Genomic DNA, 24477 nt, shown 5'->3' with positions numbered 1-24477 from the left:
GGAGGAGGTGGAGAAGAGCTAGAGCGCCTCGCGCCGCGGGAGCGACGGAGCCGAGAAGAAGGAGGGAGGGTGAGAGGGAGGAGGGGCGCGCGCCAGGAGGGAGGGCGGCTCTCGGCGGCTGGCGGCCCGACGCGCGTGCGCACGCCCCTCCCTCCCCCGCCCTGCTCGCCCTCCTCCTCCTCCTCTTCCTCCCCCTTCCCCGCCTGCTCTCCGCCACCAGGCGCGGTGGCGGCGCTTTGTGACGCTGACGCGTGTCCCCCGCCCTTAAAGGCTAAGAGGCTGTGGGGGCGGAGGGTAGCCACAGGGGATGCCCTTGGCCCCAAATGACTGTTGTGCGGCTCGACGCCGCGATTCCTGGGGAGCTCCCGGGAAAGGACCACTGGTCCTAGAGTTGCCCAGCGCCTTCCCTTCCTCTCTGTATGTGTATCCACAGGCTTCGCAGCCATCCTCCGACGAACTCTGTTCCTCTGCAGGTCCCTCCCCGTGACACAAAGTCCGCCGTCCCTGCACTCAGTAGGTGCTTGACAAGAATGTGCTGAGTTTATGGGACTTATGGGCAGGAACAATTGTCCCGACATATCTTTTGCAGGGCCCTTAAACTAGTGTGTCCTTGGAGGGCAGTGTGTCACCCGGGGGGGGGGGGGCGCGAGTCCCATCCGAGAAATGGGGAAGGCAGATAGGCCAACTTCTACTTCTCTTAACTACAAAGAGGAAGTTGTGGGAAATAAAGAGAGAAATAATAACTCAGACGGAACCTGGGTTCCTGGCCCTTCTCTGATTTGGGGCAAGTGCTCTGGCTATCCCTCAGTTATTGGTAAAATGAAATACTGTGAGGGTGCTTGGCTAGCTCAGTGGAGCATGCAACTCTTCATCTTGGGGTTGTGGGTTCCAGCCCCACTTGGGGTGTAGAGATTACTTAAAAATAAAATCTTAAAAAGAAATAGTGTGGTTGAACTTGGACCTTGACCCCCTACAGTTCCTTTCAGCTTGAAGATCCAACCTGGAAATGAGGGACTTTTAAGTTAATCGTAAGTGAAGTGAGATGGGAGACAGTCTTAAATCCCGGTGATTTAGAATACCTATTTCTCTTGGGAAGGCTCTTCCTGTGATAACTGCTGAAACATTTCCTAGAAAAGTCAGGATACTATGAGAGTTCCATACATTTAGAATTTTGAGATTGAAAAGATCTTAAGTTCCAATCCTGGCTCCACGATTTACATTATCCATTCCTTATTCATCAGCTTCTGTAATAGAGGATTAATTACAACTAACTTAAACAACTGTAAATATTAAATGAGATCATCTGTATACAGCGTTACTAGCATATGGTAAATGATCCATATAGGAACTTTTTTTAATTTTTTTTAATTTTTGAGACAGAGGGAGAGAGAGTGGGGGAGGGGCAAAGAGAGAGGGAGAGACAGAATCTGAAGCAGGCTCCAGGCTTTGACCTGTCAGCACAGAACCCGATGCAGGGCTTGAACTCATGAACTGCAAAATCATGACCTGAAGCGGTCAGACACCTAACTGACTGAGCCACCCAGGCGCCTCTTTAAATAGGAACTTTAAAGAAAAAAATACTAAGGCATAGCTGTATTCTGGCTACCACCCCTTCCATTTTTAAAATTTATTTATTTATTTGATGGTTTGTTTGTTTAAGAGGGAGACTCTCAAGCAGGCTCCATCCTCAACACAGAGCCAGATACAGGGCTCAATCCTACAACTCTGGGATCATGAGCCAAAATCAAGAGTCCAATGCTCAACTGACTGAACCACCCAGGCACCACCACCTCCTCCATTTTTAAAAAAAGATTTTATTTTGGGGGCACCTGCGTAGCTCAATTGATTAAGCATCTGACTTCAGCTCAACTTATGATCTCAGGGTTTGTGAGTTCGAGCCCTGCATTGGGTGAGCTTAAGCCCCACTCCAGGCTCCACACTTTCTCTCCCTCTCTCTCTGCACCTCATGGGATTCTCTCTCTCTCTCTCTCTCTCTCTCTCTCTCTCTGCCCCTCTCGCACTCACACTCTCTCTCTCTCTCTCAAAAATGAATATAAATAGATTTTATTTTTAAGCAATGTCTGCACCTAAAGTGGGGCTTGAACTCACAACTCCAAGATCAAGAGTTGTACACACCACTGACTGAGTCAACCAGGCACCTTGATTTTTCAGTAGACAATTTTTTACACAGTTTTAGATTTATAGAAAAATTGAGGAGGTGGGGCGCCTGGGTGGCTCAGTCGGTTGAGCGTCCGACTTCGGCTCAGGTCATGATCTCACGTTCCGTGAGTTCGAGCCCCACGTTGGGCTCTGTGCTGACAGCTCAGAGCCTGGAGCCTGTTTCAGATTCTGTGTCTCCCTCTCTCTGACCCTCCCCTGTTCATGCTCTGTCTCTCTCTGTCTCAAAAATAAATAAATGTTAAAAAAAATTTAAAAAAAAAAAAGAAAAATTGAGGAGGTACTACAGAGAGTTACCATGTACCTGGCACCCCAATTTCCCTTATTAACATCTTACATTAATATAGTACATTTATTATAACTAATAAATCAATATTGATACATTATTAACTAAAGTTTTTACTCACATTTCCTTAATTTTTACATAATGTCCATTTTCTGTTCTAAGATGCCACACTATATTTAGTTTTTATGTTTTGTTAGGCTTCCTTTGACTGTGACAGTTTTTCAGACTTTCCTTATTTTTGATTACCTTGAGGGTTTTGAAGAGTACTAATCAAGTATGTTGTGTAATGTCCCTCAATTAGAATTTGTGGGTTATAGGTTTTGGGGTGGAAGATCACAGAAGTAAAATGATATTTTTTATCACATCATATCAGGGCACATAGTATCCACATGATTTATCAGTGTTGATATTGACCTCAATCACCTGGCTGAGGTAGTGTGTCAGGTCTGTCCACTGTAATGTAACCCTTTTCACCTCCTTTGTATACCATACCCTTTAAAAGGAAGTCACTTTGCACAATCCACAATGAAGGAGCATTGTTTATTTATTTTTGTTGTTCTTTTTCATCAGAGATGAGATCTCAATATTTTGAAGAATCTTTCCCTAGCTCCCAACTCTACTTTCTAGGGCTTGCAACCAAATCCACTGGAAATAGGGCTCACTTCAGAGGAGGGAGAATGTCTTAGTCAATACATCCCCTTCTCCCAAAATGATGCTGTGTTGCTGGTTCTGACTTCCCTTCTTCCACCATTCAATTTAGGGACAAGAAGATTGCTGACCTGGAAACGTAGGAGATGATGTTGACACCTTTAATAACAAGGATGTGAGTAGACAAATAGGCAGAAAGTTCATCTTCAAAGCATTTCACCCACATAAACTCATCACAGTCCCACCCTGCCCCAGAAGATGGTAGATCCCTAGCCTAACCCACTAGAACATACAACTGACACAGACCAGAAGCTGCTCCCTGGCTTCAAACAAACTCACAAACTCATAGTAAATATCTACAATGACCATGGCCCTAAGGGAGGTGGCTAATAAACATATACCTGTGTAGGAAGCTTATATCCTAGTGTGTTAATGAAGTATGTACTTAAGATTCTCCATTCTTGGTCTGAAGAACTCTTATTTCCACAGAATTTCTCATGCCTTTTTATCCTAGCAGGTAAGACATTGTTTATTAGTAGTTTGCAACTGTGTCATATTCATGCCTGGATCCACAGCAACCAGCACATTGTCTGACACAAAGTAGACACTGAGTAATTGTTCTCATGGGCTTACAGCCAAGGGCAGGAAAACAGCAAAAGCAAATTGAACCCCACCCTCCACCCCCATGTCTAATAGAACCTCTCAGACACATAGTAGGTGCTCAATATTATAGATTCCGCAAGGATGACAGGTCTTGTTTATACAAGCTCCTTTTTTATATACAAGCCACTACAACGTTTGGCATGTTGTAGGTACTCAAAACATATTTGTCAGAAGAATGAAGGGCAAAAACAGCTTCCTAAAGTTCCTAAGTGTTTTATGACGGGTAGATTGACTTGACTAGTGGTGCCCTCTGGTGGTGAAGAAAATAGGACACTTACCCTCAGTCTGTATGGTATCACCTGGTGCTCCTCAACCTGGGCTCTTCTGAAATGATTCTTTCTTCTAAAGGGAGAAAATATAGAAATCTTGGAAGATAAATGAGAGGTGGGAGTATTTGCTTTGGAGAGGTCAATTCTTACCTTACATAATGACTCTTTAGGAGACCAACATTTTTTAAATTCTGCATATGTTAACACATGTTAAGTTCAATAGTGTTCTTAAGGAGACACAATCTTCCTTTAATAATTATAGCTAATGTTTGCTGTGCATCAGTCTGTGACAGACTTTTTACATGTAGTTTCCTGTTTAATTCTCTCAAAAATCCATGACATCCATACTAGAACATCTATTTTCCTGAATATAATAAAAGTTAGAAAAGCTAAAAAATTTACCCAAGGTAGGGCACCTGATGGCTCAGTCGGTTAAGCGTCCAACTCTTGATTTCGGCTCAGGTCACGATCCCGTGTAACATGAAATGGAGTCCTGTGTCAAGCTCGGCACTAACAGCACAGGAACCTGCTTAGGATTCTTTCTCTCCCTCTTTCTCTCTGCCCCCTCCCCTGCCCACGAGCTCTCTCTTTCCAAAAAAAAAAAAAAAAGTGACCCAGTGAGTAAATGGCAGAACCTGGAGTTGAACCTTGGTTATCCCACTTAAGCATGATTGCTCCTAACCAAAGCCCTGTAATATTCCTATTCTAATGTGCCCATAACGATCCACACATAACACATCGCCTCCAATGCTATACTGCAATTATTTGTTTACATCTTTCTCCCAGCCTCTGAGATGCTCTTAAGAGCCACTTATTCATTCAATAAATATTTATTGATTGCCTGCTATGTGACAGGCCCTATGCTAAATGATTTAATGATTTAGTTATGCCGTCATGGATCTTACATTCTAGTGGCTGAGATTGAATCAGACAAAAATCAGTAATTACTAGACAAATAATATTGCAAGTTTTGGTGAGTACTAATGAAGGTGACTAAATTAGAGCCTAAAACTGAAAATGTTGGGGTGAATGCAATTTTATTTTTTATTTGTATTATTCTTTTGGGAGGTTGAGTGCAGGTTGGTTTTTTTTTGTTTGTTTGTTTTGTTTTGTTTTTGTTTTTAAGATTTTATTTTTAAGTGATCTCTACACCCATGGTAGGATTCAAGAGTTGCATTGTCTACCATCACAGCCAGCCAGGCACATCAGGGGTGAATGCAATTTTAAATGGAAGCAGGGCAGGGGCAGAATAAACCTCTATGAGGTTGCATTTAAATGAACACAAGAGCCAATAACCTCCATGTGCCCACCCTCTGCCCCCGATGATGGATTATACAGAAGTTATGCTGCTGTTGGGGAGGGGGAGTCATGCAGATTTCCCCCCACCACCCCAGATGACCTGTCACAGGAAACATAGAAGCTTAGTGTACTTTTTTTTGTTTGTTTAGGAAAAAGCCCCAAATCAATAGTTTTGGGTGTTTTTGTTTGTTATTTGTTTGTTTGTTTTAATGAGTCAATAGCAACGTCCAATCTCCTAGGGCTCCCTCCACCTGCACCTGCATCTCCGCTTGCTGGTAGCAAGCAGGATACTGGGGCTGAGGCTGCAGCTCAGGGCGAAGCAGGGCCAGATGTGGCTTTCCAGCCTTGCTTGGCCTTAGGGCTGACACCTGGTTCCTGGGACAACCCATCTGGTCTCTTAAATAAAGGTCAAAGCTGAATCTAAAAAAAAAAAAAAGAATTGAATAGAGGGACCAGCCTATAAACAATGAAGGCAAGAACATTACCCCAGGTTTCTGGCTTGTGATCATCATGTCTTACTTATCTCTTTATCCTTGACACTGAGCACAGGGCTTGCCATTTCTTTTTTTTCTTTTTTTTTTTTTCAACGTTTATTTATTTTTGGGACAGAGAGAGACAGAGCATGAACGGGGGAGGGGCAGAGACAGAGCGAGACACAGAATCGGAAACAGGCTCCAGGCTCTGAGCTGTCAGCCCAGAGCCCGACGCGGGGCTCGAACTCACGGACCGCGAGATCGTGACCTGGCTGAAGTCGGACGCTTAACCGACTGCGCCACCCAGGCGCCCCAAGGGCTTGCCATTTCTTAAGTGTCATCCAATGTAGAATGAGTGGTTGACTTATCTCTCAACTCTCTGATCTTCCTCAGGGCTTGTTAAACTTCAATGGTGCTGATTCATCTTCTTAGTCAATCCAAACTCAACTTATGCTTCAAGAGTTAGCACAGACCCGTCTCCTCCAGGAAATCTTCCTTAACAGTCGAAACATTCTTCAGTCAGGGGAGCCTGGGTGCCTGAGTTGGTTAAACATCTGACTCTTTGTTTCAGCTCAGGTCATGATCTCAGGTTTTCATGAGTTTGAGCCCCACATTGGGCTCTGCACCGGCAGCACGAAGCCTGTTGGGATTCTCTCTGCCCCCTCTTCTTTCTGCCCCTCCCCCACTTGCACTGTCTCTGTCTCTTTCAAAATAAATAAACTTTAAAAATTTTATATAAAAAAACCATTCTTCAGCCATAAAGCAGGCAATCCTACCATTTGTAACAACATTGATGATCATTAAGAGCATGATGCTGAGTGAAATAAGTCAGAGAAAGACAGATACTGCATGGTCTCACTTATATGTGGAATCTAAAAAAAGCCAAACTTATAGAAACAGAGTAGATTATGGTTGCCAGGGGATAGGGGTAGGGGAAATGGGGAGATATTGGTTAAAGAATACAAACTTCCAGTTACAAGAGGAATAAGTTCTGGGCACCTGCGTGGCTCAGTTGGTTAAGCATCTGACTCTTGATTTTAGCTCAGGTCATGATCTCACAGTTTATGAGATTGAGCCCTGGATCAGGCTCCATGTTGGGTGTGGAGCTACTTTGGATTCTCTCTCTCTCCCTCTCAATCACTCCCTCTGCCCCTCCCCTATGCTCTCTTTCTCAAAATATATAAATAAACTTTTTAAAAAAGGAATAAGTTCTGGAGATCTAATGTATAGCATGGTGACTATGGTAAACAATACTGTATTGTGTACTTGAAAGTTGCTAAGAGAATAGATCTTATTTGTTCTTACCATAACAACAACAACAAATGGTATTTACGTGAGGTAAAGGATGTGTTAAATATGTTAACTAACATCATTGTGGTAATCATTTTGCAACATATACATATGACAAATTATCACATTGCAAAGCTTATACTTAATATTATACAACAGCTAGGGGCCTATACAACAGCTAGGGGGGCTCAGTCAGTTAAGCTTCTGACTTTGGCTCAGGTCATGATCTCATTGTTAATGGGTCTGAGCCCTGTGTTGGGCTACACACTGATTGCAGAACCTGCTTGGGATTCTCGCTCTCTCTTTCTCTCTCTGCCTCTCCCTAACTTGTGCTTTCTCTCTCTCGAAAATAAATAAACCTTTAAAAATCCTTTTTTCATAGACTTTATTTTATATTTTTTAATGTTTTATTTATTTTTGAGAGACAGAGCATGAGTACAAGTGGGGGAGGGGCAGAGAGAGGGAGACAGGATCTGAAGCAGGCTCTGAGCTGACAGCAGAGAACCCTATATGGGGCTTGAATCGTGAGATAATGGCCTGAGCTAAAGTCAGACATTTAACTGACTGAGCCACACAGACACCTCTTAAAAAATCTTTTAAAAATGTAGGGGCACCTGGGTGGCTCAGTCGGTTAAGCGCCAGACTTCGGCTCAGGTCATGATCTCACAGTTCGTGAGTTTGAGCTCCACGTCGGACTCTGTACTGACAGCTCGGAGCCTGGAGCCTGCTTCGGATTCTGTGTCTCCCTCTCTCTCTGCCCCTACCCCATTCACGCTCTGTCTCTCTCTCAAAAATAAATAAACATTAAAAAAATTTTTTTAATCTTTAAAAAATGTCATACAATAGTTATATCTCAATAAAGCTGGGGAAAAAACAATCAAGACACTGAGCAAAAAGGACAGCAAGTTTGAAGGCCCAGGACAAAAAGCCAGGTAACTAGGGAAACTCCAAGTAGTTCAATATGGCTGGGGCATAAAATTTGATAGAAACAATGGTCAGAGACAAGGCTATAAAGGTTGACAGTGGTCACATTCATTCATTCAGCAAACACTTACTGAGTATTTGCAGTGTGCTAGGCATTGGCCATGTAGACGTGGTCCTTGTTTTCATGGATTCACAGTCAAAAACAAAGAGACAACTAATAAACAATCAAAAAATTGTAAAAAAAAAGTGCTAAAAAGAAACAAATGGGATGATGAGATAAGGAAAAACATATTTCAGATCAGATGATCAGGAAGGCCTAATTAAAGATGTGATACTTATGCTGATAACTGAAGCAGAGAAAAAGTCGAGAAAAAGTGTTCCAGGCAGAGCAAACAGCTTGGCTCAAGTCTCTGAGATGTGAAAGAACATGATATAAGTTCTTGGGGCACCTGGATGGTTCAGTCAGTTGAGTGTTTGACTTTGGCTCAGGTCATGATCTGGCAGTTTGTGAGTTCAAGCTCCATGTTGGGTTCTGTGCAGACAGCTCAGAGTCTGGAGCCTGCTTCAGATTCTGTGTCTCCCTCTCTCTGCCCTCACCTGCTCATGCTCTGTGTCTCAAAACTAAACTTTAAAAAATTAAAAAAAAAAAAGAACATTAAGTTCTTTATTTTCCAAGGGTGGAGTATCAAGAAAAAGGATGGCATGGCCAGTGAAGGACCATACTGATTGAGGTTTTATTAAAATTCGTATTTAATATGAATGATGAGTTTTTAAGAGGAAAGTGACATGAGAGAATGATGGTTTCAAGACACTCATTCTGGCAACTACATGGAAATGGATTGAAGAAGGACAAGACCACTCTTGTGAAAAATTCCTTTAAAAGCTATTGCATAAATTAGTCGGTACTATTAGAAGTCAGGATAGTAGTTACTCTTGAGGCATGATGACTAGATGGCAGAATGAGGGGAGATTCTAAAGGTTCAGGAAATGTTCTGCTTTTCTGGGAGCTGGTAACATGGGTATGTTTGGTTTATACATATTCAAACCTTATGTAATTAGGAAGAATTACCTTATGTAATTCCTCCATGTATACATATGTATATACATAATCAGATGTATATATAATCATATATGTGTGATTATATAGGCATGTATGGAATTATATATGCATATGTGTATGTATGTAATTTTTGTGTACATGTACATACATCTATAATTATGTATACATATACACACATATACATATATATTGTACTCAAATAAAAAGTAAAAAGCTATTGAATAAAACTGTCCTATACTCTTCAAAAATGTTGTCATAAAAGACCAAAAAATGGAGAGCTCAGCAAATATCCCAGATTAAGAGTGAGAAAAGAAACGTGACAACCAAATTGATGCATGCTCTTACATCAGGAAATAAAATACTACTATGTAGAGGGTATTATTGGGATAATCAGCAAAATTTGAATAGTACTGATAGAGGTTAAATTTTCTGAATTTTATAACTGGACTATGATTAGTCCTTGTTCTTGGTAGATCAATGACTAAGTATTCAGGGATGTGCACAACTAATTCTTAAGTGGCTCTGCAAAACAGTATGTAAATACCTAAAAGACAAGACAAATCCGACAAAACATTATCACTAAGTTATGATGGGTGGTAGGTGAAGGATATATGAGAGTTCATTATATTAATATTACAATTTTGGGGTAGATTTGGAAAATTTAATAATAAACTGGAGAAAGGTATTATAATCTAGGCACGAGATGATGTGACTTGGACTAAACTTGGCACTAAAGGCAGTGAAGAATGAACGAATTCAAGGTATATTTTGGAGGTGGAATTGACAAAACCGACACAACTGAGACGATGTGGTGGATGGAAAAAAAGGATAGAAACCACTGGTATAAATAAACAATCCCAAGTGCCCAAACTAGCTCCGCCCTTCCCCCTTCGACGCAAGCGGCGGAAATAAGGAAAAGCAAGCGACCGCTAAACTACAGGCAGGCTTCCGGTCTGGCGTCGCAAAGAGACCGTAAATCGGAGAACACTGTTTGGCTCCTCCCCCACGATGGGCGGTCCTGGAGAGTGACAGATACCAATCGCCAGCGACTCATCGGGCACTCACCCAATGGCTCTGGAGCTGGGCGGAGTCCTGCGGCACGAGGGTAGTCCCCACGCGGTGCGGGAAGTTTACTGCTGGGTGCGGGAAGTTTCCCGTTGGGTACGGTGACTTTGCTGCAAGCCTTCGGCAGTTCTGTTGTGAGGCTTCGGTTATTCTGTGGAGGGGTTCAGCAATTCTGTGGCGGGATTTCAGCAGGTCTGTGGCGGGGGTTCAGCAATTCAGCCAGGGTGGGAAGAAGTGCCGAGCACGTGGGCTTTGAACCAAAGTGCGTGAGCAAGACCTGGACTCCGAGTGATGGGGCCGGCCCCTGCGGGAGCGCAACATCGGGCAGCTGCTGGGGACCCGGAGGTGGGTGAGCCATCTGGAAGGGAGGAATGTTCTACGTGCAAGAGGTGGCAGAGCCTGACAGCTCGCCGACGAGGGACAGGATGGCCGTCCCTTCTGGAGGAGCCTTATTCCCCCATGTTGCCAGTCTGGCGCACCGAGACAGACCCAGGGGGAACCTGGCGTTATTTGGATAGCAGCAATAAAGTTTACTGAGCTCACTCCTTCGAAAGCTCTGTGACGTCGGTCATTTCCCCGACCAGGTTCTCTTTCTTGTCATTGGATGAGATCTGACCTCTTGTGCCTAGTTCTGTGCTCGCCGCTGTAACGGAGGGCACATGGTGGTTCTTCTGGAGCCCTCCAGTAAGGCTCTCTCCAGTGTAGGACTGTGGGGTAGAGGCGGGGCCCATGGCTGTAGGGAAGAAGGTTTAGGATTCTGCAGACCAGGGTGTGGAGGGTGTGCATGCCTGCTGACAGAGTAGGCATACTACCTGTGAAACCTTGATTTCCTTCAAGTGTACATTTTCTTCTGGGATTACTGAAGATTGGATGGTTTACTGAGTATATTTTCCTGAGGCAGTAGGTTTTAGCTCTTTCCAGCACTGACCACTTAATGTATACGGATGTAATCTACAGTCAGGGATTGCTGGCAGGTTAGAGCCTGGCAGGATTTGGATAGAGCAAGAGTGGAGATGGCATTTGTGAATTCCCAGGACAAACCCAGCAAAAGAGGAAGATTCCTGATGCGTGGTATCTGGAAATACAAGGAGCTCAGGCATTGTTTAGGTCAGGGCTCAGTCAACTACTACCCCTTCCAGCTCCAAGCCAATCTCCATGCTTGTGCTGTCAAATAGACAGGGAACCCTCAACTCAGGAGTTTTAAGACTAGAGCTCAGTAATGTTCTTCCAAGTAATGATAATCCTGGGTTTTGCAGTCTGACTTCCGTTCAAAAGAGTGAACAGGAGCCTGTGAAGCATTTATCCATGTCCTATCATGGTGACATTTTAGGCAGTGCATGCTACACACCTTTGACCTCACATTGGCTTCTCTTCTCATTGGCCACAGGTGATGGAACTAGCTCTGGAAGACACATGCCAGGAAAGAAAGAAGGAGTACTCTAAGAAGTGTACCTTGGTTGGGTCTCCAGTGGAGAGTCTCCTGCAGCCAGTGAAGCTTAGCCAGGCAGAACTGTACAAGGAGCCTACCAATGAGGAGCTAAACCGCCTTCGGGAGACTGAGAGTCTGTTCCACTCTAGCTTGCTTCGTTTGCAGGTACTACTGGGTGGCTGGGGCTTGGGTTAGAGGGATGGCCCTGGAATCCTGAGGCTGAAGAACTTACCCCTATCTCTTCTTACAGGTAGAGGAGCTACTAAAGGAAGTAAGGTTGTCGGAGAAGAAGAAGGAGCGGATCGATGCTTTCCTACGGGAGGTCAACCAGCGAGTCCTGAAGGTGCCCTCAACTCCTAAGACACAGGTAACGCAGGTAGAGTGAAGAACTGGGAAGTCCAGGAGAGGTCCTCAGTGTAGGCCGCTGAAACAAGGCCTTGCTCTTCTCCAGAGGGCGTGGGGTCCTAGGGAGCTCATTTTCACTGCCAGGAGGTTCAACTGGAAGTACAGTCAACCATGTGTTCATTTGTTCAGCAAACATTTATGTTCGTTGCATTAGCTGTGTTCTTAGGATACATCAGTGAACAAAGCAGCCTACTTTCTAGTGTTGGACTTATAGATAGTAGACAATAAACACGATGAGTAAACTGAGTGGCAATATTAGTAAATGGTAAACACTGGAAAAAGGAGAAAGTAGGGCAAGGTAAGGGGATTGTGGGAATATCAGAGGGTGGGAGTGGTTTGCAATTTTAAATAGGGTAGTTGTGGTAGGCCCCATTGAAGTGACAGTAGTCTGACGATTTGGAGGAAGTGAGTCAACCATGTAGATATCTAAGGAAGGAATAGTCAGCACAAAGGTTCAAAGGCAGTAGTAAGTCTGGTATGTTCCTTGGATTAAATGAGGGGAAAATAGAAGGACACGAGTTCAAAAAGGCAATGGAGGAAGGAGGCATTTCACTCAGGGCCTCGTTAAACCGAAACAAGGACTGCCTGTGGCTCTGGGTAAAAAGAGGAACCACTGATGGGACGTTTTTTTTGGTGTAACAGTGATGTGATCTAGCTTCATTTTTAAAAAGTTGACTCAGGGGCACCTGGGTGGCTCAATCGGTTAAATGTCTGACTCTTGATTTCAGCTCAGGTTGTGATCCTGGGGTCGTGGGATCGAGCCCTGTGTTAGGCTCCGTGTTGAGCACGGAGCCTGCTTAAGATTTTCTGTCTCTGTTTTCCCCTCTTCCCTGCTCACACACTCTCTCTCTAAAAAAAAAAAAAAAAATCAACAAAACTAAAAGCCTACAGAATGAGAGGAGATATCTGCAAATGACCCATCTGATAAAGGGTTAGTATCCAAAATCTATAAAGAACTTACTGAACTCAACACCCAAAAAACAAATAACCCAGCTAAGAAATGGGCAGAAGACATAGATACTTTTCCAAAGAAGATATCCACATGGCTAACAGACACATGAAAGGATGCTCAACATCACTCATTGTCAGGGAAATACAAATCAAAACCATGACACCTCACACCTGTCAGAGTGGCTAAAATTAATAACACAAGAAACAACAGGTGTTGGTGAAGATGTGGAAAAAGGGAAACCCTCTTGCACCGTTGGTGGGGATGCAAACTGGTGCAGCTACTCTGGAGAACAGTGTGGAGGTTCCTCACAAAACTAAAAACAGAACTACCCTACCATCCAGCAATTGCACTGTTAGGTATTTATCCAAAGGATGAAAAATACAGATTCGAGGGGTACATGCACCCCAATGTTTATAGCAACATTATCAACAATAGTCAAACTATGGAGAGAGCCTAAATGTCCATTGAATGATGAATGGATAAAGATGTGGTATACATATACAATGGGATATTACTCAGCCATCAAAAAGAATGAAACCTTGCCATTTGCAACAACGTGGATGGAGCTAGACTGTAGTATGCTAAGTGAGATAAGGCAAACAGAGAGGTAAATACCATATGATTTCACTCATAGGTGGAATTTAAGAAATAAAACAAGTGTTGGGCACCTGGATGACTTAGTCGGGTAAGCATCCAGCTTCAGCTCAGGTCATGATGTCACGGTTCATGAGTTCAAGCCGTGCATCAGGTTCTGTGCAGACAGTTCAGAGCCTGGAGCCTGCTTTGGATTCTGTGTCTCCCTCTCTCTCTCTCTGCGCCTCCCCTGCTTGTGCTCTGTCTCTCTGTCTTTCAAAAATAAATAAAACATTTAAAAATTTTTTTTTAGTAAAAAAAGAAATAAAACAGCTGAACATATGAGAATGGCAGGGGTGGGGGGAGGAAGAGAAGGAAACAAACCACAAAAGACGCTTAATGATAGAGAACAAACTGAGGGCTGATGGAGGGACGTGGGTGGGGAATAGGCTAGATGGGTGATGGGTATTAAGGAGGACACTTGTGATGAGCACTGAGTGTTGTAAGTGATGAATCACTGAATTCTACTCCTGAAACCAATATTGCACTGTATGTCAACTAACTAAAATTTAAGTTAAAAGTAATAAATTTTTTTTTAATTTCTCATTTTAATTTCTAATACGGTAAGTATAGATATAACTCACATAAAAAGAGCTCTTTGAGGGTCCTTGATAATTTTTAAGAATGTAATTCACTCAGGCTGTTGTGTTAAAGGTAGAAGGGAAGGGGATAAAGATAAAATCAGGGAGACTAGCTAGAAACCTATTATGCGGTGATCCACTGGAAAATGGTGGCATCTCAGACTAGGATAGAGAAGTAGAGGTGGTTAGTGTCTGGATGCTCTTAAAAGTGAAATGGATGTTTTTAACAGAGACGAGTTCAGGTGATTTAAATGTTTTGGGCTTGAGCAACTAGAATGAAGTTGCCTTAATGGAGAGGATGTGTTTACAGAAAGACTGGGAGTTTGACTTCAAATGTATTGATGTGTTTATTTTTGTTTTTATTTTCTTAAAGTTTATTTATTTATTTTGAGAAAGAGCATGCATGCACAAGTTGATGAGGGGCAGAGAGAGAGAGTGAGAGAGAATCCCAAGCAGGTTCCATGCCCTCAGCACAGAGCCTGATGTGGGGCTCAAACCCATGAACCACGAGATCATGACCTAGCCAAAATCAAGAGTTGGATACTTAACCTACTTATCCATCTAGGTGCCCCTCAAATGTGTTATGTTTAATTTGACATGTCTACTAGACACCAAGGGGACATGTCAGGGAGGCAGTCAAATAATATGTATCACTGTCTCTGTCCCCACAGCTGACTGACCAGACCTGGCTCCCAGCTGGGGTTCGAGTACCCCTCCACCAAGTGCCCTATACTGTGAAGGGCTCTTTCTGCTTCCTGCCTCCAGCCCAGGTCACTGTTGTGGGCAGCTACCTTCTGGGTACCTGCGTCCGGCCGGACATTAACGTGGATATGGCAGTGACCATGCCCAAGGTGAGGTCCAGAGTTTGGGGAATGGAGAGACTGCTGCTTCACCACCTACAAATTCTTGGGTCTTTCTTTCCCACCTGCCACTTACCAGGGGATTGAAATCTGAACTCGAAATCAAAAGAGCAGATCACTGCTATCATCTTGAGGGCAGCTTAAATGTGCCTTTGGGCCAGTTGCTGCCCTTTGGAACTTTGCCTTCGTCATCTGAGAACTAGATATGGTGTTGTTGGCCCTGGTTCAGGCACTCTGGCCAGCAAAACTCCCTGAGGTTTCTAAACTGTGACTCACCTTGGCTTCATCTTGGCCTCCAAGCTCTCTAACAAAAAGCATTTAAGTGCCTGGGCATCTCTCTCTTTTCTGACCCTCTCCAGGAGCTCCTACAGGACAAGGATGGGTTGAACCAGCGCTACTTCCGCAAGCGTGCTCTCTACCTGGCCCAGTTAGCTCACCACCTGGGCCAAGACCCCTTCTTTGGCAGTGTTCGCTTCTCTTACACCAATGGATGCCACCTGAAACCCTCGCTCCTACTTCGGCCACATGGTGGGAGGCACATACTGGGCTGAAGGCGCAGTATGGAGTGACAAATTCAGTGGTGGGGGGGGCATGGGGCCTCAAGTCCAAGGTGAGAGGTTTAGGCCTCAGATTTGAGGGGGAAGGTACAAAGACCTCAGATTCTGAAGTGGGAGGGCATGGTACCCGGTACCCTCAGGTAGGAGGAGGGTGGCACAGAGGCCCACCTGGAAGGATCTCAGCACTCCCTGTCTCCCCCAGGGAAGGATGAGCGCCTGGTCACTGTACGTCTGCATCCATGCCCTCCACCTGACTTCTTCCGCCTGTGCCGCCTGCTGCCATCTAAGAACAATGTGCGCTCTGCCTGGTACCGAGGGCAGAGTCCCCCAGGGGATGGTGAGCAGGCACTCGTGTCAAGGTGGAGCTGAAGGGAAGAGTGTTGTGGGGATTTCTCTTCTCATGGCTTCCCCTCCCCCACAGGTAGCCCAGAGCCTCCCACTCCCCACTATAATACATGGGTTCTGCAGGACATGGCCCTTGAGTCTCATGTGCAGCTGCTGTCAACTGTGCTGGGCTCAGCCTTGGGGCTGAAGGATGGCGTGGCACTTCTGAAGGTCTGGCTGCGGCAGCGGGAACTGGACAAGGTGAGTTGGGAGTGGCCCAGCTTCCCTGCCTCACTGAGTGGCGGGTTGGCTCTGAGCTTGGGCCTCTCTGTTTCCATCTCTTTTTCAGGGCCTGGGAGGGTTCAGTGGGTTCCTTGTCTCCATGCTGGTTGCCTTCCTTGTGTCCACACGCAAGATCCACACCACCATGAGTGGCTACCAGGTCCTGAGAAGCGTCTTGCAGTTTCTGGGTAAGGTGGCTAGACTCAGAGAGGCCAAGGGTTCTACTCATCCTGTGAATCCTCTCATCCTATCAAGGGTCATTCAGTTTCTTAACATAAGACAGAAGAGCAAACTGAATTCTGGAGGCAGGAAGGAGGGAGAGTGTCATTAGTGCTGGGTCCCCAGGGAGGAGGATACCTTCTGACATACCCATCTTCTCTGGCTCACTTCAGCCACCACAGATTTGACAGTCAATGGGATCAGCTTATGTCTCAGCTCAGATCCCTCCTTGGTGAGTGGGGCAGGGCTGGGGCTGGGCAAGGAGGCCTGAAGGTAAGGCCTCAACCCTGACTGGCTTCTTTTTTATGCCTCCAAGCCGGCCCTGGCTGACTTCCATCAGGCCTTCTCTGTTGTCTTCCTGGACTCCTCAGGCTGTCTCAACCTCTGTGCTGATGTCACTGCCTCTACTTACCACCAGGTACCAATGGTTCCCCATTCCTGGATTCCCCAGGTGTCCCAGTCCAGACTGTGTCCCTTCTATCAGTACCAGAACCCCAGAAACTCTTCTCCAAAGAGCTTAGGTCAGGCATGTCTCTTGGTCTGAGCCCTCAGGTTACTGAAGGGAGGGCTATAGTGGTGATAATCTCACATGTGAGTTCCCTGCTTACCCTGTGGCCCCAGGTACAGCACGAGGCACGGCTGTCTATGGCATTGCTGGACAGCAGAGCTGATGATGGATTCCAGTTTTTGCTGATGACTCCCAAACCCATGATCCGGGCTTTTGACCACGTCTTGCAGTAAGTTTATGGCTGACAGGCTATGTCAGTGGGTTCTTTTTCCCTGTAGCTACGGTGGTGGGGCAGAAGTGCTCAGATGTTCCTGGTTTTGGGGAGGGGGTGGTACTTGGGGTCAGTAGTACCTCATTCTGTCTCTTTGTCCCTCTAGTCTCCATCCACTGAGTCGCCTGCAGGCAGCATGTCACCGGCTAAAGCTGTGGCCAGAGCTGCAGGATCTTGGTGGGGACTATGTTTCAGCTGCTTTGGGCTCACTGACCACCCTCCTGGAGCAGGGTCTGGGGTCCCGCCTTCACCTGCTGGCCCACTCTCGGCCCCCAGTCTTAGAGGTGAGGTGCTGTGGGGTAGGGAGTTTGTGGGTTTAAGGAGGACTAGATCTAGGGTCTCAGGGAATACAAAAGACACACTATCCCTCTAGCTAGATCTTTCTACCTAGTTGGAAACTGGATTTCCAGGTCAAGCTGGGGCATTCTTGGCTTGAACTCAGCCTTTTTACACCCTATAGTGGGACATTAGCCAGGATCCACCGAAGCACAGAGACTCTGGGACCCTGACCCTAGGATTGCTCCTCCGGCCTGAGGGGCTGACCAGTGTCCTTGAGTTGGGTCCGGAAGCCAACCAGCCCGAGGTGAGGAGCTCTGGGGTCTGGGGGGTGATTTGGCTCTGTCTTGGGAACTCCAAGCCGTGCACTGGCAGGAGTAGGGTGGATCGTCCTCATGCCACCTGGATTGAGTCCTGTTGGGGATTTCTGGTAAAGCCCATCTTTGTTGATTTCTTCCACCACCCATTGCCTTTCCTCAGGCTGCTGACTTCCGCCAGTTCTGGGGATTTCGCTCAGAGCTTCGGCGTTTCCAGGATGGAGCCATTCGGGAAGCTGTGGTCTGGGAGGCAGCCTCTATGGCCCAGAAGCGCCTTATTCCCCACCAGGTGGTCACCCATCTCTTGGCACTGTGAGTGTTAGCATCTGGATGCTGGGAAGCACCGGTGGGTTGGGGAGCCTTTTAGGAGGGTCTGGCCCAGGCTTTGGGCTGAGCAGCGAATGTCCAGCAGCATTCTCCATATTCCTCAGTGCCCACACTGAGTCTCTGCCCCTTTCCCAGCCATGCCGACATCCCAGATACCTGTGTCCGCTATGTGGGGGGCCTTCTGGACGCGTTGATCCAAAGCCCAAAAGAGGTAATGGTCATGGGTCAGGGCTAAGGGTTAAGGCTAGGGGTTGCAGAGTAGCTTGTGTGGCCAGATTAGGTAGGGGGTGGAGAGCACACCTCAGCCGGGCTGCACTTCTCATAGTGTCCAGCAGAGGGGGTGCTGGCTCTGCAGCAGCCTGAGCTGTGGCAAAATCCTGGGTGGTGGTGGGGTTCTGTAGGGTCCTGGCCTCCTGACTGACTGTGTTCTCCCTCTCAGACCTCCAGCACAGGTGAGGAAGCCCTGGCAGCAGCAGTGCGTTGCTACGATGACCTCAGCCGCCTCCTGTGGGGGCTGGAAGGTCTCCCGTTGACTGTGTCTGCTGTGCAGGGAGCTCATCCAGTACTGCGCTACACTGAGGTGAGGTGGAAGGTGGCAGGAAGCCTTTTCTGCTTAGCGATTCTTTGTCTCTACCCCGTTCCTCCAGTATTCCCCTTTCCAACTCCTGACTGTGTTCACTTTCTCAGTCCTGAGCCCCTACCTCAGCCCTGCATCTTCCATAGGTGTTCCCACCAACCCCAGTCCGACCAGCCTACTCCTTCTACGATCACTTGCGAGAGCAGGCCTCGCTGTTGCCTCGGCCTGACAAGCCCTGTCCAGCCTATGTGGAGCCCATGACTGGTGAGGATCCTCTTGGGAGGGGATGAGAGAAATTGTTCCCACTCCATGCTGCAGTCTTGAAACCTCTTTTCTTCCTAGTGGTATGTCATCTGGAAGGCAGTGGTCAGTGGCCACAGGATGCTGAGGCCATACGCCGGGTCCGAGCTGCCTTCCAGCTGCGCCTGGCGGAGCTGCTGACCCAACAGCATGGGCTGCAGTGTCGTGCCACAGCCATGCACACTGATGTCCTCAAGGTTAGACTGGTGTAGGGTAGGGATTCCCCAGAGAGGGAGGGCACAGGGTGTTAGGGTGTCCCATGCTGACACGTGTCTCCCATCCCATACCCTCTTTGAACAGGATGGGTTTGTGTTCCGGATTCGTGTGGCCTATCAGCGGGAGCCCCAGATCCTGAGGGAAATGCGGAGCCCTGAGGGGATGATCTCATTGAGGGACACGCCTGCCTCCCTCCGCCTTGAGAGGGACACAAGGCAGTTGCCCCTGCTCACCAGTGCCTTGCATGGGTACGGCCACCTGCATAGGTTCTTCTGTCTGTAGATCCTTGCCTGCTTCTATTCTGCTCTCCTGGCCACCTGTCTCTCTGGGAGGCCACCTGGTATAAATTTATACCATGGTTTATGTATTCATTTTTTAGAGAGAGGAAGAGAGAGAGAATCCCAAGCAGGCTCTGTGCTGTCAGCACAGAACTTGATGTGGGGCTCAATTTCACAGAACCATGAGATCATGACCAGAGCCAAAGTCAAGAGCCAGACACTTAACCGACTGTACCGCCCAGGCGCCCCTGAAATGGGAATTTTATAGGACTGATCTGTTGGGGTGTTAGTTAGGGGCATGTGAGATTCTGTACAGAGGGCAACTTTGGGTAAAGGTTGAATAAATAGTGGTGGTAGAGCAGAAATACTCTTCTTGAGCCCTGAGTGCCTGAGTCTCATTGCCACTTCCCTCTTCCCCCGACAGACTCCAGCAGCAGCACCCAGCCTTCTCAGGTGTGGCACGGCTGGCCAAGCGGTGGGTGCGCGCCCAGCTTCTGGGTGAGGGGCTCACCGATGAGAGCCTGGACCTGGTGGTTGCTGCTCTTTTCCTGCACCCTGAGCCCTTCACCCCTCCCAGGTGATTCTGAACTCCATCTTTTCTCTAGCCAGAAAGTTCCCCTTGGGGCCAGTTGTTGTCCCTTAGGCTGTACCTTCAGTCCAAATGGGAAAGGGTAGCTAAAAAAAGTGACAGAAGAGGTTCTAAGACACCTCCCACCCCCATCCATGCTGAGGGGTCTAGACTGTCTAGGCTGTGGGGAAAGCCCTGGGATGTGTGGTTGGGCCCAGACCCTTTGCTCATTCCTTCTTCTCAGCTCCCCCCAGGTGGGCTTCCTTCGGTTCCTTTTGTTGATATCAACCTTTGATTGGAAGAACAACCCCCTTATTGTCAACCTCAACAATGAGCTCACTGGTAAGTGGTAGGACTGGGGTCAGACTCCTGCAAGAAAAAACCTTTGTGGATTGCAGAGCAATAGGGCACACAAGGGTTTTCCACGCCAGTCTATTAGATAGGGCTTTTTTCGTGGCTTCCCCTTCCCAGATATCTGTGCCTGACCCTGATGCCTTGGGGTGGGGAATTACTAGGAGGAAGAGGCCCAGTCAAGGCTTTAGGGAGCTCTAAGGCTATAGAGCTATGGTTTGTTCCTATGATGCTCAGAAACAGAATGGACCGAGGTGGTAAACAAGTTACCTGGTGGGGGCTGTGAAGGGGAAAGGAGAGTAGAAGGGGGACCCTGAACACCAAGTGAGAAGTCTTGTGGGGATCAGGGAAGGATCCAGGTTAGAATAGATGTCCAGACTTCTTGGTGAGTGGGGGTGATGATTTTCATCTGTAACATGAGGAGTTCCGGTCCAAGCAGAGAGGAGGGTGTCAGCTTCCTAATTCCCCAGGTGTGTGGGAGCATAGGGTGGGAAGGGGGTCAGGGGCAGGCCTCAGCTTGTGTCGGCCCGGAAACTAGAATGGGGTGCCAGGCAGTGGAAAATTCTGCCTTTGGGCTGAGGCTGAGAGTTTAACGCCCCACCCAATTGAGGCAAACATGGTGTCCTTTACATTGCCTTTGTCCTTTGGGGGAGGGGCACTGGAAAATCCCTGTGATGGGCAGCTGTTGGGTGTACAGTAGGAAGATCTGGGGTAGTAGAGCTGGGGAAGGGGGCAGGCTGACCCAGGACCCCCTCTTGTTCACAGTGGAAGAGCAGGTGGAGATCCGCAGTGGCTTCCTGGCAGCTCGGAGACAACTCCCGGTCATGGTCATCCTTACCCCCCAGGATCGTAAAAACTCTGTATGGACACAGGATGGACCATCACCCCAGGTTCAATCCCATCCTTACCTCTAAATTTGTGGTCTTCTCCCCCAAGGAGAAAGCAGGCCCAGCATGAGCTAAGAAAGACCCACACTCAGGTTTGATGTATTTGATTGTGTGTATCCCCTCAGATCCTACAGCAGCTTGTGGTCCTGGCAGCCGAGGCCTTGCCTGTCCTAGAGAAGCAGCTAATGGATCCCCGGGGGCCTGGGGACATCAGGGTAAGCCCTTGACCAAGAGTGACTCGGGTTCTAGGGATTCTGTCTTTGAACATTGGGAATCTGGAGCTATAGGGGCTCTCACAGGATGCTCAGCCCTCTTGTTTGGCAAGACTGAATCCACAGAAGGCATTGATACTGCCCATGGTGCCTGGCAGTGGTGGAACCTGCAGGAGAACCAGGGCCCTGGCTCTATCCAGGCCTCACACTTGTAGCCTGTGCTCCTCCTGACAGATTGAAGCTGGCTGACACCAGCTGGGGCTTGATGTTCCCACCTTCAGATGAACATTTGGGCCCCTAATGGGGGGGTCAGACAAAAGGGAAAGAGGGAACCAAGGTGGGCACGTGGAAGACTTTGTGGTCCAGCTCCCAACTCCCAGTGGGCACTACGGTACTCCCTCAGACAGTGTTCCGGCCACCCTTGGATATGTATGATGTGTTGATCCGCCTGTCTCCCCGCCACATCCCCCGGCACCGCCAAGCCGTGGACTCACCAGCTGCCTCCTTCTGCCGTGGCCTGCTCAATGAGCCAGGGCCCTCGTCCTTGATGCCTGTGCTGGGCTACGATCCTCCTCAGCTTTATCTGGCACAGCTCAGGGTAGGTCCTAAAGGGCTGACTAAACCTGGGGAGGGGGCTTCCAGGTGAAGCTGGGGCCATGGAGGTGACTCTCAGATGTCTATGTGTAATATTATCTATGTCCTGTCCTTTCCTAGGAGGCCTTTGGGGACCTGGCCCTTTTCTTTTATGACCAGCATGGTGGAGAGGTGATTGGTGTTCTCTGGAAGCCCACCAGCTTCCAGCCCCAGCCCTTCAAGGTGTGCTGGCTGATGATAAGTGTTGTTCTCAAGTGTGTTCATGTGGTTCCATGTGGGCATGCATGTCTGTATGTGGCAGACTGCATGGGTCAGGTGTGAAGCATGTGTCTTGTGTGTCGATCTCTACTACTGCTACTGCTACTGCTCCCCACCCCCACCCGGCTTGGTGTCTCTGGGTGTGCCTCTGTGACACCTCAGTCCATATTTCTCTGGTTCCCCTAGGCATCCAACACAAAGGGGCACATGGTGGTGTCTCAAAGTGGGGAGCTGGTGATGGTGCCCAATGTAGAAGCGATCCTGGAGGACTTTGCCATCCTGGGTGAAGGCCTGGTACAGGCTGTGGAGGCCCGAAGTGAGAGGTGGACTGTGTGATCTCCACCCCAGGAGCAAGCTGTAGGTGTACAGCCGGACTTCAGACCTCTGGAGCAAGATGTCAATGGCATGATCTCCATCCTCGTTGCGTACGGATCTTCCATGGAGTACCTGCTGGCCTAAATACACTGAGATGTTCCCCTAGAAAAGCCCTGCCCCAAATTTCTGTCTGATGCTTCAGCATCAGAGCAGGGGCCTGGTTTCTTACAGAGTCCTCTGGGCCTGTCTGAACTTCCAGAAGAGGAGGGCAAGCCAGCTCAGCGAACTGAATGAACCCAGGAGATCCATCCACCTGTCAGCCTTAGTCTGGGCTTTTTTTTTTTTTTTCCCTTTTCTTCCTAGGATGTTTCCACAAGTGTGGAGAGGAGGATATTTGCCCAAGGCTGAGGCTGTCTCCCCTTCCCATTGCCAGGATGTGTGCCTACACCTTAGTATGCCCTTCAGGGCAGTGTCAGGCCTTTAAATGGGGTCCAGAGAAGGTATAGCACTTCTTGAGGGTCACAGAATATCTGCACTGAGCAGTGGGAAAGGGGCTCTGTATGTATGAATAGAGCCCATTGAAGGGACACGGGTCTCTCCTGTGTGGGTGATGTTACTTTCCAGGGTACACCAGGGGAAAGCACAGAGGACAGGAGGGGCTGGGTACCCAATGAGCCAGCGAAGGGGTGAAGGGGTGAGGGGGACAGATGGTCCCCTAGTCTGGGAGAGCTGCAGAAAGCGCTCAGCGTTGTCCTGGCTGCTCAGTGTCTCAGTCCCCCGGCTCCATGGCATCTGCCCATTCATGTCACACACTGTCCCCACTGCATCCCTGCAGTAAGGGTGTGGGGGGGAACAAGCCCCAAGTCCTGCTCTCCAGGAGCTCTTAGTGCCAGGGTGGGGGGTGGTGCTGCCTCCTTTCACCCCAGTCCACACCCCACTTGCAGCAGCCTCTCCCTTCTCCGTCTCCCCTAATCCTGGCTGTTTTTCCAGACTCAGCTCGAATAGTGTTTCCTCCTCCAACCCTTCCCTCGCCCCCAGCCTGAGGTGCTCTTTCTCTCGTCTGAAACATGAGAGCAATTACTGTCTGTTCAGTTTACTTCGTAGTTGCATACAGGGCGTGAACTCTTCTGTTGTTTTAAACTCTGATTTAAAATTAAGTCACTTAATTTCCCCATGTTCCTGGCTTTTCTACCATTTTCACATAGTTTTAACATTGTCTCCTAGAAGTAAACTCTCTGGGGGCAGGTAACATGTTTGAACAGATTTCTTGGCACCTTCGTGGTACCCAGGACAATGCTCAAGTAGGATGCAGGTGTGTGCAGAAGGGGCATCTAGGCCAGGCAGATGGAGAGCAAGCAGGCCCACCAAAATGCTTTAAGGACAAGGGAATCATAATTTGTAATCTCTGCCTAGAATGAGTGTGGAGGTGACAATGAGTTGCACCCTGAGAGTTAAGATGCAGCTGACATTTTGAGTGCCTGGTAAATGCTGGGCACTCCGTTTTTTTACGTCTTATGTGCAGGAACGTGATCATGCAACAATCCCAGCCCTGTGAAGTATGTGCTTTTAGTTATCCTCATTTTCTGAAAGGTTCAGCAGCAGGCATGGGCCTGTTTGTGAAGAGATTGATGCCTGGCTATCAGGGTTCATCCTCAAGATGATAAGGGATGCCTGGGTGGCTCAGTTGGTTGAGCGTCTGACTTCAGCTCAGGTCATGATCTCATGGTTCATGAGTTTGAGCCCCGCGTTGGGCTCTGTGCTGACAGCTCAGAACCTGGAGCCTGTCTCAGATTCTGTGTGTCCCTCTCCCTCTGTTCTTCCCCCA

The 24477-nt window shown here is 47.7% G+C and overlaps 1 protein-coding gene and 1 long non-coding RNA gene across 3 annotated transcripts; one reads left to right on the top strand and one right to left on the bottom strand.

The window, feature by feature from the left end:
* Positions 1–2985: 2985 nt before the first annotated feature.
* LOC121034578 (uncharacterized) lies at positions 2986–10269 on the bottom strand. Of its 2 annotated transcripts, XR_005792515.1 has the most exons (4): positions 10156–10269; positions 4054–4117; positions 3514–3622; positions 2986–3243 (listed from the first exon to the last, which is right to left on the bottom strand). It is a non-coding gene; the product is annotated as an uncharacterized LOC121034578 (long non-coding RNA). The 2 variants fall into 2 exon arrangements; XR_005792514.1 differs by lacking the exon at positions 3514–3622.
* Positions 10270–10306: 37 nt separating this feature from the next.
* On the top strand, positions 10307–23818 carry NOL6 (nucleolar protein 6). Its single transcript, XM_040481477.1, has 26 exons — positions 10307–10500; positions 11543–11749; positions 11835–11951; positions 14827–15006; positions 15375–15543; positions 15775–15909; positions 15994–16157; positions 16246–16366; positions 16571–16629; positions 16714–16815; positions 17019–17134; positions 17283–17460; positions 17637–17759; positions 17933–18081; positions 18232–18307; positions 18536–18676; positions 18820–18937; positions 19016–19170; positions 19274–19437; positions 19892–20044; positions 20280–20377; positions 21152–21276; positions 21399–21488; positions 21889–22083; positions 22200–22301; positions 22524–23818. Exons 1-26 carry the CDS (start codon positions 10447–10449, stop codon positions 22671–22673), a joined length of 3441 nt encoding a protein of 1146 aa, XP_040337411.1. The 5' UTR covers positions 10307–10446; the 3' UTR covers positions 22674–23818.
* Positions 23819–24477: the final 659 nt, after the last annotated feature.

Source organism: Herpailurus yagouaroundi, unplaced genomic scaffold (assembly GCF_014898765.1).
Source record: "Herpailurus yagouaroundi ecotype Mexico unplaced genomic scaffold, PumYag 160, whole genome shotgun sequence".
Lineage (NCBI taxonomy): Eukaryota > Metazoa > Chordata > Mammalia > Carnivora > Felidae > Herpailurus > Herpailurus yagouaroundi.
This window is presented reverse-complemented; position numbering and strand designations above follow the sequence as displayed.